At 45.3% G+C, this 16,211-nt stretch overlaps 1 protein-coding gene across 3 annotated transcripts in view; it reads right to left on the reverse strand.

The window, feature by feature from the left end:
- rorb (RAR-related orphan receptor B) overlaps positions 1–16,211 on the reverse strand; it is a 258,673-nt gene that overhangs the window by 69,663 nt on the left and 172,799 nt on the right. For all 3 annotated transcript variants that reach the window (XM_038804952.1, XM_038804953.1, XM_038804951.1), the window contains exons 3-4: positions 10,772–10,913; positions 7,135–7,551 (exon numbers count right to left, since the gene is read on the reverse strand). In XM_038804952.1, the coding sequence (XP_038660880.1) occupies positions 7,135–7,551; positions 10,772–10,913 (559 nt within the window). The remainder of the gene's footprint in view (positions 1–7,134; positions 7,552–10,771; positions 10,914–16,211) is intronic.

Below are 16,211 nucleotides of genomic sequence, written 5' to 3' on the forward strand. Positions count from 1 at the left end.
GAAAACAGGCACCGTGGGTGGCGAAGGAGAGAGAAGAGGCGGGACATGCAGAGGCACGATCGTGGGTTGCCAGACATGCCACTGGCTCTGCCAGTCCTGGGCGGTGCAGTGGGGAGTGACCAGGGGATGGGCTGTGGGACCAGGATGTCTAGGCACAGACCATCAATTCTATGGCATACAAGGCAGGAGTCGGACCTGGTCAAACGGTGCATAGCACCAGAGCTCATTGCAGAGCGGGTCATCATCATCGTCCAGCCCATGGACGGAACCTGCTGTTACTGCCAACCAAGGGCCCGCACCCATGGTGAGGCCTCAACCGTGGACGGCACCCGTACATTGATAGCCTGGATGGCACACATGGTCGGCACTACATTTTGCCCCTGCAGGCGGCTGGACTCCTCCATCTGCAACTGCAAGCGCTGGATGGTTGCTGACACCCCCTCATGCAGTCCCTAGCTCAGTGACAGCATCTCCACAATCAGTGGGACTGCCCTTTCCAGAAGCCTGAAACCCATCTGGACAGCATATAGTCCCTGGGAGTCTGGCCACCCTCCGACCGTTTGCCCCATCGTGGGTTACTATCTCCACCTGATGTATCGCAGAACGTGTGTGGTGCGCACCATATATTGCCCACGGAGCCTGGTCAGTAACTGAGATGCATGTCTCTGGGACGGTGTTGGAGACAGCTGTGACGCAAAGTCATTGTTGTACCTGGACTGGTGCTCTAGTGTATCATGGGTTGCTGTTCGAGGGTTCTCGTCGCTGTCCACGTCCTATTCCTCGCTGCTATCTGCTTGTGGTTGGCATTGGGGGTGAGGGACAACAGAAGGGCCTGCCTCATCACCAGGGGATCCTGCAAGACACAAGCCCTGGTGCATAAATGGATTATGGGTTGGGGTGGTGGATGGTGATGGAGAGGGGGTGTGGGTGATGCACTGGGGAACTGCAAATCACCGGGGTCTCACTTGCTTGCCCGATGCTGACCTCCACCTCATTGAGTTCCCTCTCTCCAGGCACAGCTTTTTTCTGCACTGAGGGGCCATAGGTCCGATGATCCTCCTTCAGTCTTTTCCCTCTCCCGACGGTTGCTGGCCGCCTTCTCCTGGGGTGTGTGGACATAAAATATACAGTGTTAGATATTCAGATGCATGTAGTACAGGGGGTGGGTAACTGTTGGCCTTTGTGGCCAGGGCAACGACTATGGCAGCTCGTATGGGTTCTGGTGGGGTTCAGTCGCCCTGCGGGTCGGGGGGGGGGGGGGCGGTTACATGTGTGTGTGGGACGGGGGTTAGCTGCCTACTCACCCTGGCCGCCCTGAGGAGGTTGTGTAGTTTTTCCTTCACTGCTGTCCAGTCCTGGTGCTAGGGCCCATGGTGCTCACGGCGTCTGCCATCTGCGCCCAGTCCCGGTGTACGGCGGTAGATGGCAATCAGAGGGTTCAGAGCAGCCCGCCTCTCCTCCATGATGTCTAGCAGGGTCTCCAGCTCCGTGCCTGTAACTGAGGTGCCGCTCTCCTTGCTGCCACCTTGTTGGCTAGGATGAGTGTGTATGGGCCGTGGAATGCGAATATGTGACTGCAGCATGTCAGCCCCTCAGGTGTCAATCCCGACTCCGGTGTATCTGACATTGTTTCTCATTGGAATCGCTCTTGTTCCACTTGGCATTAGTGCTAGTCCATTAACGGTTGTGGAATTGCTCCAGGAACAATGTCAATTTTGCTGTCTTAAGAGTTCCACTGAATCGTCCTGGCATCACGGTAGCATAATGGTTAGCACAATTGTTTCACATCCCCAGGGTCCCATGTTCGATTCCTGGCTTGGGTCACATCTGTGCAGAGTCTGCACGTTCTCCCCGTGTCTGCGTGGGTTTCCTCCGGGTGCTCTGGTTTCCTCCCATAGTCTAAAGATGTGCCGGTTAGATGGATTGGCCATGCTAAATTGCCCTTTGTGTCCAAAATTGCCCTTAGTGTTGGGGGGGTTACTGGGCTATGGGAATAGGGTGGAGGTGTGGGCTTGGGTAGGGTGCTCTTTCAAAGAGCCAGTGCAGACTCGATGGGCTGAATGGCCTCCTTCTGCACTGTAAATGCTATCATTCTATTATCAGCACTTAGTCTCTGAAACAGAGAATTCTGTCCATGATCTTAATAGGTGTAGCGGCACAGGAGTGACAATTTGTCTCAGTGCCCTTGAAGTAGTGAAGGCAAAATCACCAAGCATTTCTATTCTAATTCACTGCCTTTCAGTTACTCTTTTGATCAACTTCAATGCATTCTCCATCATGTCACAGTGTAGAGATTCTATGCTTGGGGCCGTTACAAGATGAAACTCAAGTCAAAAGGAACAGACAAGTTCATAAATTGAGACAAAAAATTAGCCAAGCATTCATAATGAATAACATCTGGAAAAACAAGGCTGGGATTCTTCGTCCCGCCTGCTCCATTTAATGACACGGCGCGCCCCCACCAGCAGTGGGAACTTCTGTTACCGCAGCCGGCCAATGGGGTTTTCCATTGTGGCCATCCCACGCCATCGGGCGTGGGTGCATTGCCGGTGAAGTGGAGGATCCCGCCAATGTTTCGTATTTGTTTGGCCTGCTTCTGTTTTGACACAATTGCCAGATGGCCTCCTTATAAATGCTTAGCTAAGCTCTATGAAAGGGTTATGGACTCTGTTCAATAGCAGTCTGTTTACTTGGCTGCAAAGGGAAATGTTAGGTTTGTATGATCAACATCTTTATTATCTTGGAACATCCTGATCTTTCTTGATCAACATCTTTATTATCTTGGAACATCCTAATCTTTCTTTGAAGAGGTTTTCAATGTTTGTGCATTATTTGGACAAGATTAAGAGATGTGAAGTAAATTGAAGGTTTCCTCAATGGAACATTCACTGCCTGTGTTTGAACAACAGGTAAGGGGGCCAATTTTTTCAAAAGGAATGTTGAATGGCTGTTTGCTTCCTTAGAGCATTTCAAAGACTTGTCAGTGTGATTATGACTCATTTGTGGTGTACACCTTGTGCAACTGGATGAGTGGATATGCAGGAATATGGAGGGAGCATGAGGCACATGGAGCAGGCTTGGGAGATATGAAGGGGTATGGGGGATATGAGGGCTATATAGTGAGGGCTAGGGGACTCAAGAATCATTGATAGAACTAGGCTGATGTCCCAGTAAACTGAGATGGCTTTCCAACCTGCCGGCCTCATTATCCGCCTGCATCAGTTACCACCCCATTCCTGCGTCTAGAGGCAGGGCCCATCCCCAGCCCAAGCCTGCCTTCCCAAATTGAAAGTAGGGTGGTCTGGCTCTTCCAGGATGGAGGTGGGATTACAGGATCCGGAAACTGCTTGCCGCCTGATATCTGTTTCCTTGACGCGAAAAACAGCCCCGTAATTCCAGAAGATAAATGATTGAGCTAATTTTTAGTTTGAAATAAGGGATAATACTCAAAATACTTAGTCAGAAGTAGGGTCAGCCACACAACAGTAGAAAATTCCCCTTTCATATAGCAATAATATTTCACAATTCTGATTGTACATTTAATGAGGTTTAAGCTCTGGAAGCTCGAAATTACAAGTTCAGGTGAAATTCCAACTCTCTTCCCACACTTAATCTATTTCCATAGCTGATATTTCCTTGAGCAGGTTACTAGTCTGTTGCCAGGGGATTAAAACTTGAGGGGTGCACACTCCACATCAGGCATGGCTGACCAGGGGCCTCTCCCACTTTTACCTCCAACTATCGGTGTGTTTGGAAGGGTTTGAAGGTTAACACTCAACCTGTTTGACCCCATTATGAATGTAACTTCCTTGGCCATCAGGTCCTGGGGTGGGGCTCGAACCTGGAGCTTCTGGATCAGAGGCAGGGAAGCTCCCACTGTGTCACAAGACCGCCTCAGGTGAAATAAAATGCTTTTAATCCAAACCTCAAACCCAATTATAAAAAAGATCAGGGGGCGATCCTCCGCTTGGCGGACCAAGTGCCCGTGCCATCGTGAATGTCGTCACGTTTCACAACGACGCAAACAGGGCCCGGGCATGTCCTATTCTGGCCCCCACAGGGGGCCAGCATGGCACTGGAATGGTTCACGCTGCTCCAGCCTCTGTACGCGGTGCCAAATGGGCGCCATGCCAACCCTCGCATGCGCAGTTGGGGCAGCTCAATCCTGCGCATGCGCAGTTGGGCCGCGCCATCCTGCATGTGCGTGCGCGGGGAACTTCTTACGCGCGCCAGCCCCGACGCACCATGGCGTGGGTGTTCAGCGGCCAGCTGCGGCGGAATATAGGCCGGGGGGGGGGGTGAGAGGGGCCGGCCCGCCGATCGGTGGGACCCGATCGTGGGCCAGACCCCTTCGGAGGCCCCCCCCCCCCCGGTGAAGGAGCCCCCCTCCCAATCCCCACAGGCAGCCCCCCGAGCATTCCCGCCAGCAGCAACCAGGGGTGGTCGGCGCTGACATGACCCTGTCGTGTCGGAGCGGCCGCTCGGCCCATTCGGCCCAGAGAATCGCCGCTCTCTCTGAGCGGCCCGGGGTGATTCGCGCGGCGATGCTTCCGGGGGGGGGGGGGGGGGGGGGATTGCATGCAGGTCTCGGGGCGGTGTGGCGTCATGCCCTGGCGATTCTCCCACCCGGCGTGGGGGGGAAAGAATACCACCCCAGATTTTTCAACCTGAACCTTGATTTTCAATCAATTGAACTCAATTATGTTTAAATGTTTAATTTTATACTGCACCAGAGAGAGACACACCTGATTTCAATGTACTTAGGACTGGAGCTTGTGAAATTAGTATAAACTTAGTACTTTTAATTGTATTTATTACTCTCTCTCCATATCTTTATTGATTCACCTAGAGCCAAATTTTCTTTCAGGAGGAGCAAGAAGATGTGAGGAATCTGGTTTGTGGGCTATCCCTTGATAAACTCACAATAGTTACCAGGATATGTGCGGCTTCATAGCTAGATTGGTTCTATTAGTTCAACCAATATCAGGCAACAAGGCTCAAAACTCTTTATTTAGTAGCTAGATATGATGGCATTTGCTCATCGAAGGAAGTTAAATTCAAATATCAGTCAATCCATAGATTTGGATGCTCTAAGATAAGATCATCAGGAACAGGAACAGGAGTATGCGATTCACCTCCTGGAGTCTGCTTTACCATTCAGTAAGATCATGGCTGATCTGATTGTGGCCAAAAACATCACTTTCCTGTCTATATTCATGCTGGGCTGGTGGGGGCAGGCTTGAGGTAGTGCTGCTGCCTCCAGAAGTAGGCCCAAGCCAGCAGCAGAGGCAGGTGAATGCCAAGGCTGGCACGTTAGAAGACCTGCCTCAGTTAACTGGGACTTTCGCCTAGTTCTATCAATGGTTGTTAGGCACTTCTCTCCCTCTTCCCACCTCCCTCCAACCCTCATGCCTCCTCATATACATACTCCCAATGCCCACTCACACAGTATCTAGCATGGATAGAACTCACAAGTCTTTAAGAGTATTTAAGATGCACATGAAACTATCAAAATAAATAACCAACCTTTTGAAAAGTTTTTTTAAAACTTTAATCCTCTTCGGTGCTCATAAAACTGTCAAAGGTGCTCAGTCCCCTTCACAGCTGTATCAACAACCCCTGACTGATCCAAATGCAATAGTGGGTTTGGAGCGCAGCCAAACATCCATAGTGGGACTCCATTGTACTGGTGTTTCAACAAAACTTCCAAAGCCGAATACACCAAAATCGTTCAAGTCTGTTAAGGACCTTAGCCTTCTACCTTTGAAGCAGGGGAACAGATGTCTGAGCTTATTACATGAAAGCTTTTTGTAGTAGTAAAAGAGATGGTTATATGCTCCAATGCTTCAAAGATAAAACAGATGATTGGACTATCAAGCAAAGAGAATATTAAATCACAGGGAAATAATGCATTAAATGGTTAATCTTAATAGCATTGAATGCAGGAAAGAACTTTATTCACAGGAAAAAGTACTCTAATAAATCTGAACTTTCACAATGTTGGTCAATGTACTGGTCACTTACTTTTTCTACACAAAGCCCTTTCATTAAACACTTTTTAAAAACGTATTTAGGTTGTCATATACAATTACATTATGACATGTGAAATTGTCAACTTACCCGTCAACAGATTCTTGACTCTAGCTCATGCTTCCCCCATGTTAATGATTCTTCTGAGGTGCCATGAACCACAGTTCCTACCAAAATGAATCCATGAAAATAGCAGGAAGTCCAAAATGCTAAACCCGCAATGCTAAACCAAAGATGAGATTGCTGCATGTGGGTTAGCTACCTGCGGCTTTAACCCGGGGCCATAAAAATTCCACACAATAGGAATGGGGTCAGGAATCATGGAATTGGGTCCCACCATTTTTAAAATCCCTCTGTTCCTACGTGGAGAGAGGCATGGGAATCTGGTTGTAAGACGTCTCAACCAACCGAAGAAGAAAGAATAAATTGATGTAGCAGCAGGATTCTTGTTAACCCTTTTGTTGATGTTTTAAAAAAAGCTCTGAAAACTTTAATAAGCACATCATCAACCCAGGAAGAACTGGGCCAATGGACTGATGGATAGGTTGTCTCTTTTGCATTCAAATAATTACTGGGTGGTACACATGGGTGAAAGTTGGGTCAGGAGAATGGTCTGCCAGTAACAGAAAGTTCAAATGTTCAAATGATTTTACATCCACATGCTCCAAATATTGGGAACACAAACCTCCCTGCTCGGTATTCCTCTGCGACATCCACCCAGTAGATTATTTGCTGATAAAGAATCAAAGAGGATAATCCACACCCAATTATTGTCCTTGTTTGCATTTTAGGAATTTAGAGGCAGTGCACTCAAAAACCAGACCATCTGTTCAAAATCAAATCAGTTACTCACCACAGTACCACCAGTTTTGAGACTGTGAACCAAAAGCTTCTGCCACATGCATTTTACAAGAACATTTCTAAAATAATCACCTCTTTTGATCACTAAATGAATATCAAGCTTCAGCGCATTAACAATTTCTACTGGTTCACCATCATTGCCATACAACAGGTGCTAATAAGAAAACATATTCCAGAATGGATTGCACCATCAACAATTGGGATTTTTAAATAAGTGGATATCTTATTCCTTGCCAGACCTACCTATTTCAGTCATTGTTACTCCAGGAGCCAGTTGACCATTTGTAAAAGAGCTATACGTAAACAAGTTTGGTACAGGTGTGAGTTCATAAATAGGCTCTTGTTTTATTTGCTTGATTCCAGCCATGTCTATCCCAGACTGATCTGGTGACGGTTGAGCAGAATCTACACTGTAATATCCATTAGCTCCCTCAGATTGTACTTTTGGCAGATCAATTACATGTCCATTTGAGTAAGTGCCACCAATTTCGTTGTTCAGGTCTGTCAAGCCGTTGCTGATGCTGTTTGTATAGACACGGGCAAGGGCTTCTGCCTCGCCACTTTGCTGCTGCCGTTGTTCTTGCAGCCTCTGTTGGTGCTTCTGGACCTCAGCATATAAACTGTCACGTTGCTTCTTGGACATTCTACCAAATTTTACAGCTGTGAAGAGAAAGAGAGAAAAGAAGTTTAAAAAAAAAAGTAAATTGAAAGAATCTTTGTTATTTCCAGCCAACATAATCTCATCAGAACTTTATATAAAATACTAAGATCACTGACCTTTAGCTCAAAGGAATGGGTAATGCGGCCCAGCGAAGTGTTACATCAAATTACATAAAAGGTACAGCATAGAAACAGGCCATTCAAACTAACTGGTTTATTCAAATTTAAAGCACGTGAAGGGTTAATGTTACATTAAGCATAGCCACTAGAGGGAGCTAAGGGACAATACTATAAATTGCACTGCCTCTTAAGCTAAGGGGAGGAGATTAGACTGGAGCTGAAGATGATAAGATTCATAGTGTATTGCAGAGTTAGTTAAGATATAATGGTTATAATTAGTAGATAGAGATAGTGTTAGTGAGTGTAGTTTAATTCTTACATGTATGTTTGCTATTCAGAATAAGTGTCGAACTCAAATTTAGTAGAGTTAATAAAATTAGTTTAGTTCTTCAAAAGTGCTTTCTGCATCTTTGTGATCACTATGCCTTCCATCCTGGAAACCCCCTCACAAAGATCACCACACGGTTCATGCCAGTGTTTATCCTCACACCAGCTTCATCCCACTCTAATGTTTCTAACCTATCAGCAATATCTTCTATTCCTTTCTCCTTCATGTATCTAGCGTCATCCAAAATACATCTATGTCATTTGCCTCAATTACTTCATGTGGTAGCAAGTCCCACATTCTAGCCACTGGAGCTCTCTGGCTCGGCCTGATAATCCAAGGTTAATTCTACGTGCTTGGAGTTTATGTTGGCAGTGAAATCAGGGGAGGGCTGATTAGTAGATGTCAAGTCATTATCAAAGTTCATTCTGCGGGTTACATCACTTTGGGCACAAAGAATCCTTTCAATCATTGGCCACTGGAGGCTGGAGATATCAAGGTACCAAAACATTATTTTGCCCATTACGAGGAGAGGGCTTTAAAGGATAAAAAAAGAGTTTAGTTATAAAATTGGGTCTCCTTCAGTGTTTTGTTCTTCGGATGTGGTCAATACTGGGCAAGATCACATTTATCACTCATCTGTAATTGAAGCAGTTGAACACATCAGAGAGTATTAATATTCAACCAGAGGAGCTTGTTTAGGCTGAACTGGATAGGAAACGGAAAATATTCTTAACAAAAGGACATTGCTAAAACAGTTGCGATTTTTATGACAATCAAGCAGCATTTCTGGTCCTTTCTGTCCTGCGAGGTGTTAGTCCATAAATTATCAAATTTAAGAAACACAATTTGCTATTGTGGGGTGTATATTGATGGCTCAATATCATACCCACTAAATAATAATAATTATCTTTATTAGTGTCACAAGTAGGCTTACATTAACACTGCAATGAAGTTACTGTGAAAATCCCCTCGTCGCCTGCTCGGGTACACAGAGGGAGAATTCAAAATGTCCAATTCACCTAACAAGCATGTCTTTCGGGACTTTGTGGGAGGAAACCGGAGCACCCGGAGGAAATCCACACAGACAGAGGGAGAACGTGCAGGCGCTGCACAGACAGTGACCCAAGCAGGAATCGAACCTGGGACACTGGTGCTGTGAAGCAATAGTGCTAACCATTGTGCTACTATGCCACCTGGATCTGATGTTGCCAACAGGCACTCAGCATACGAAGCATCATAATGGATTTCACATACAGTTGGTACGCAGTGTATTAATATACTGGGTGCTTCCTAGCCTCATTGCCTTCCATAATCACTGGATGTATTGAGGACTTCAGACGTCCACGCTAGATACTGTAGTATCATGGCACAAAAAGCATTGTGGCCACATTTCATCGCATCATTTGCCCTTTAGATTGCGTTTAGGGCAACATCTGTCTCCCAGTGCACATCAATTTTCTTCATTTTCAGCTCAAGTTGAATATAGAAGTGCTGTTAGCTGAAGTAAACTCATCAGTTGTATCTGCATTCAAATGTCATCCAGAAGAGTAGACTTATTTTTATTTAGATGACGGAAAGTTAGAATAATCAATAACCATGTATTGTGACTTAAAATACTAAAATAAACACTTTGGGAGTTTGGGTAAGGATTCTCATTGGATTGGTTCTTCCTTCCTTGTTCTATTTGTAATATTTAAATACACTAGAGGCAGTTCAGAGGAGGTTTGCCAGATTGATCCCCAAAATGAGTGGGTTGTCTTATCAGGAAAGGTTGGGCACAAGTTCAGAAGAGTGAGGGGTGACTTGATTGAAGTATTTAAGATTCTGAATGGTCTTGATAAGGTGGACATGGAAAGAATGTTTCCTCTTGTGGGTGAGCCCAGAACTAGAGGACACTTTTAAAATTAGGGGCTGCCCTTTGAGGACAGATGAGAAGAATGTTTTTCTCTCAAGTGGGTTGTGCAACTTTGGAATTCTCTGTCTCAGAAGGTGTTGGAAGCAGGGTCATTGAATAATTTTAATGTGGATGGCGATTGATTTCCTTGCCTAAGTATCTACGGTTATTAGGGGTAGATGAGATTGTGGATTTTGAAACAAACAGAACCATGATCTTATTGAATGACGGAACAGGCCTGAGGGACCGCATGACCCTATGTTGCTCTTATTTCATAGGTTCATCTGTCAGGGCTTTATGTCAGCTCTGCAGTATTTTTCCTGATAACATATGGAGGAATGGTATCAAAATCATGTTCATCAACACTTTCTCTCAATTCCTGCAAAAGCATGCTACAGGCATGTTTTGCTTGGGAAATATTTCCTTAATAGGAATACAGGCAATATGTATAATGCGTAATGCTTGAATGCTGAAGAGATTACTGCACTGGAGACAGAGTTTATTTCTCTATTTTGACCCCATCATCATGAGTAAGCACCCTCAGGTTGGAAGACACAAATGTGAAACTCAAAACAGTGTACCCTTTCCTTTCTACATTGCACCAACAATGAAATTTAAATATTAGCCATAGAAAACCATTTTTGTATTAGTCTCACACGTCTGTTCAATTCATTAAACAATCATTTTAATCCTCTCGCAGATAGGCTGAGTCCAGTGCCATCTTGTGTATATAGAAACATAGGAAATGTATGGCAGAAAAGGAGGCCATGTATTCCAGCAAGGTTGTGACAATTCTAGAGAAACTGGAGAGAGGAATTTCTATGTTCTCTAACCAGTTTGAAAGAGGACCTTTTTCATACAATATTCTCTATTCTTACCATCTCGAGACATTCCAAGGGCAAGACACTTCTGCAGACGACAATGTTGACAACGATTCCGATTTGTTCGATCAATTAAACAGTTCCTCTGTCGAGGACAGGAGTAAGCGGCATTGTTCTGCTGACTCCTCCTAAAGAATCCCTAAAATAATAAGAGGGTTGCAGGTTATATTGCTTTTTTATGCCAATGTAACTTTTCTTCCTCAAGTATCAGCTTTGTTGCATGAATGATTTGTTAAGGCAATCATACAAACCTACTTTGGGGTTGAATTTTCTTTGAGTTAAAGTAAATGCTTTAACTAGTAGGCATTCATTATAGCAAGTACCTCAGAAATAACTTTTTGTTTCCCGGTTACTGATTTATACAAATATTAGGGTGAGATTGAGGCCTCCAGCCATTGGAACAGTGATCTGCAGATGGTCCAGTAGGAGTTTCTTCCCGTTCCCACTGAAGGAGTGGCTGAAGCTATGTTTACCTCTGGATAGAAGGAGCGCCTGCTTCATTCTGGAAGGTTTCATATACAAATTGGTATCCGACAATGTATGCAGGACACCAACTACCATTCTCAGACACCAGAGGTGAGAGCGTCATGCAGCTTTAAGAGTTTCAGCTTCAAAGAGGAACCAATAAGGTAAGTTTTAATTTATTCTGGGACAGACAGCAAGCTAGACAACCAAATGACGCAGTAACCTAGAGCTGGCAGTTTTCTCTGGTGCTCTCATCTGTCACTTGCAGTTTACCAGCAATATGTTAATGAAATAAATCTTCTAATGTACTTTTGCACGTGCTTGCCATAAAAGCTGAACCCCTTTTACTTGTGTTAGTAGCTGTTGGAAATGTTGTGTTTCAGTCTCACAAAGAGGATCAGAGTCTTGGACAGTTTAACAGTTAAGTGTATTTTAAACACGGTACTCATAACTATGTACATATATACATTATGAAGTCTAAACTGTCTCCAAGCTGGTTTCTACTTATGTCTGTCCAGTCTAAGACTGCTCTCTTGCCTTTGGTCACATGTTCCTTTACAGCACAATGTGGGTGGTACTGTACCCAGTCCCACAGTACTGTCGAAAGGAGGATTTCTACACCAAGGTTTTATACTACAGTTGTTTGCCTCAATTTTCTATCCCAGAAATACACATTTGAACTATAAATCGATGCATGTGGATCAAGCAAGCGATACGCGCTTTGTTGCAAAAGAAGCTGCATGATGTATGGGAGTGTAAGAACATACCCACAGAGCAGACCACACATGGTGGTGAGTGATGGATAGAAATGGGTTCTCCAGCAAAATGATTAAAGTCCAAAAAATTGTCAAATAACTGCAACAAGGGAATTCTGTGCTAGTGAAAAACTGGTGCTGGAATGGAAGGAGGGGAAATCTGCTTTGAGGATGATGCCTTGGGTTAAATGTTCCATGAGATGGGGACCAACTTCTGGACTGATCTTTTGTTTTTATCATTCGTTCACGGGATATGGGCAACGCTGGCTGGGCCAGCATTTATTATCATCCCTGAGAGCAGTTTAAGAGTCAACCACATTGCTGTGGATCTGGAGTCACATGTAGGCTGGACTAGGTAAGGATGATAGATTTCCTTCCCGAAAGGACACTTCTGAAATTCCAGATTTCTTTATTGAATTTAAATCTCACCATCTGCCATGGCGGGATTCAAACCGAGGAACCCAGAGCATGACTATGGGTCTCTGGGTTATTAGACCAGTTATAATACTACTTCGCTCCTTTTGAGGAGCATGTATCGAAATGAATCCTCAAAAGTCACCAGAATGGTTACATCGTAATCAGAAATGCAACGCGTATAGATGCACTTAAGTTTATTATTTATTCATTCTTGGGATGTGGGTATCACTGGCTAGGCCAACATTTACTGCCCATCCCTAATTTCCCTTGTTCATAGGGCATTTAAGAGTCAACCACATTGCTGTGGGTTTGGAGTCGCATGTAGGCCAGACCAGGTACGGACAGCAGATTACATTCCCTGAAGGACATTAGTTGGCCTAGTCGGCCAAGTCAAACTCGAAGTCCAGTAAAGATTTTGAAAACAGCTAGTTTATGCAGCAGTCTGTTTATGAAACAGTCTAATGTTGTGGCAGAAGACGAAGATTGCTCAGAGTCTACCAAAAGACCACAATAGCAGTTTCCAGTGATTCATTGTCAGATAGCAGCAAAAACACGAGTGGCAACATGGATGAAAAGCCCATGAATTTCAATATGCCCAGCAGACAAACTGTGGAATGTAAACGTTTTGAAAACAGTTCTAGTGAAAACAACAGCATACGAGAAGACAAGATTCACAGTCTGGTACTAGCCTGTATGGTCAATGAAACAAAATTAAAGCCAATGGTCATTTTTAAACCGAAAACCAGGCCAAACATGAAATTCCCTGTCCAGGTTTTTGTGCACATCCATGGCAATGATTTGATGAATAAGGATGGAGTAGAAGGGACACTGATTGCTCAACTGGTGCTGACATTCCTACAGACTCTCAGTGTATCTCTGATCAAGGTAGGTCTTCTGATTCTTCCTTTGAAAAAGTCTTTTTCCCATTTTTCTCCATCGTTGATCTGTCGGTGGCACCAAATCATCATTTGGGGCAGCATAGTAGCACAGTTGCTTCACAGCTCCAGGGTCGCAGGTTTGATTCCTGGCTTGGGTCACTGTCTGTGTGGCGTCTGCACATTCTCCCCGTGTCTGCGTGGGTTTCTTCCGGGTGCTCCGGTTTCCTCCCACAGTCCAAAGATGTGCAGGTTATGTGGATTGGCCATGATAAATTGCCCTTAGTGTCCGAAAAAGGTTAGATGGGATTACTGGGTAACGGGGATAGGTTTGAAGTGTGGGTTTAAATGGGGTGCTCTTTCCAAGGGCCGGTGCAGATCTCCTTCTGCACTGTAAATTCTGTGATTCTATGATCATTAGATGAGGGTCATCATCACTGCTACCTTGGTTTGTGGTTTGGTTCCCACTTGGACTGGTAATGGGATGTCTCTTTGGGTAATTTATGGCCTAATTTGTATTAGGAAGGTATCCCTCTACACATGAATAAGGTCTGATTCAGGTAAGTTTCTTCCAAAACTATTTTATTACCAAGATATACATAATTAACTTCCAGGTAAGTACATCTCTCTCTCTCTTGTGTGTCCAGACTATTTATTCTTTCATAGTCGTTTGCAGATGACTGCTGATGTCACCATTATATCATGACACATATCATTATCTCATTATCATCAATACGAACCAATTATTCCACAGAATCCTTGCTTGCTGATAGCTTCTATTTTGTATTGAGGCCAAACAGACACTATGATGCCAGTGAAAAGGGGAAGGGAAAGTGTTTGACTGTTAGTGAACAGGGAAGTGGGTTGTGGTTACTGGTATCAAACCCAAATTAGTTTTTCATGGCAGTTCGACTGTTAGGATGCCACGTCTTTTCCTTTTTCTCTCCTTATGCTCCTCCTCAGCATCTCACCATATAGCTAGTGGCAAGTGCTGTCCCCTTAAGAGGACAAGGTTCTGCAACATGCAGCAGACCATCTTGAATCTTCACACTTGCTCTGTTGAGTATAGCAGGCTCTTCCTACAGCAGTTCAGGCAGCACAACCATTGGGCTGAATTTTTGTGCTGCTTTCCCGACCATGCCATTTGCAGGAGGAGGCCATTTGACTCTTCAAGCCTGCTCCGCCATTCATTATGATCATGACTGATCATCAAGTTCAATACCCTTATCCCGCCATCCCCCCATACCCCTTGACCCCTTTAGCCCTAAGAGCTGTATCTAATTCCTCCTTGAAATTACACAACGTTTTGGCCTCAACTACTTTCTATGGTTGCAAATTCCACAGATTCACCACTCTCTGGGTGAAGGCATCCCACCTCAGTCCTAAAAGGTTTACCACTTATCCTCAAACTATGATCCCTAGTTCTGGACTCCCGAACCATCAGGAACATTCTTTCTGAATCTACTCTGTCTAATCATGTTAGAATTTTGTAAGTTTTGGTGAGATCCCCTCGCACTCTAAACTCCAACGAATATAATCCTAACCGATTTAGTCTCTCCTCATGTGACAGTTCCGCCATCCCAGGAATCAGCCTGGTAAACCTTCACTGTTCTCCCTCCATAGCAAGAACATCCTTCCTCAGATAAGGACATCAAAACTGCACACGATACTCCAGGTATGGCCTCACCAATGCCCTATACAATTCCGATGCTCAAATCCTCTCTGTGAAGGCCAACATACCATTTGCCCTCTTTACTGCGCTTACTTTCAGTGACGAATGTACACAGATCAAGATCTTCATAGAATCATAGAATTTATAGTGCAGAAAGAGGCCATTCAGCCCATTGAGTCTGCATTGGCCCTTGGAAAGAGCACCCTACTCAAGCCCACACCTCCACCCTATCCCTGTAACTCAGTAACCCAACCAAACATTTTTGGACTTAAGGGCAATTTAGCATGGCCAATCCACCCAACCTGCACACATCTGGACTGTGGGAGCACCCAGAGGAAGTCCACGCAGGCACGGCGAGAACATGCAGACTCCGCACAGACAGTGACTCAAGCCGGGAATCGAATCTGGGACCCTGGAACTGTGAGGCAACTGTGCTAACCACTGTGTGACCGTGCTGCCCATCTTGCTGTGTATCCACCTCTCTCAATTTACACCCATTCAAATAATAATCTGCCTTCCTATTTTTGCTACCGAGTGGATAATCTCACATTTATCCACATTATTCTGTATCTGCCATGCATGTGCCTGTCCAAATCCCACTGAAGTATCTCTGCACTCTCCTCATGGCTCACCCTCCCACACAACTTTGTATCATCTGCAAGTTTGGAGATACTACAAGTTCCTGTCCAAACCATCAATATATAATGTGAACAGTTGGGATCCTAGCACAGATCCCTGTGGAACTCCACTAGTCACTGCCTGCCAATCAGAAATAGACCCATTTATTCCAACCTTTTGCTTCCTGTCTGCTAACTAGCTTTCTATCCATCTCAAGGCACGACCCATAATCTCGTGCACTTTAATTTTCCACATTAATCTGCGATGTGAGACCTTGTCGAAAGCCTTAAGATCAGGCGGGGGAGGGGGGGGGATCACGCCGCACTGGTCGGGGGCCGTTGGCAGTGCCCCCCCCCCCCCCCCCCCCCCCCCGACAACTCTCCGATCCCTGATCGGCCGAGCAGCCGCCCGTTTTCGGCCAGCCCCACTGGCATGGATTAGACCAGGTCCGTACCGGCGGGACTTTGCTCCGAGGACGGCCTGCGGATTCCTGGTGGCCTTGCCCGCGATCGGGGTCCACCAATCTGCGGGCGGGTCTGTGCCATGGGGGCATTCTTTCCCTCCACGCCGGCCTGTGTAAAGCTCTGCCTGCACAGAGAAGAAACCCCCTGCGCATGCGCCAACTTACACTGGCT

Source organism: Scyliorhinus canicula, chromosome 8 (assembly GCF_902713615.1).
Source record: "Scyliorhinus canicula chromosome 8, sScyCan1.1, whole genome shotgun sequence".
NCBI lineage: Eukaryota > Metazoa > Chordata > Chondrichthyes > Carcharhiniformes > Scyliorhinidae > Scyliorhinus > Scyliorhinus canicula.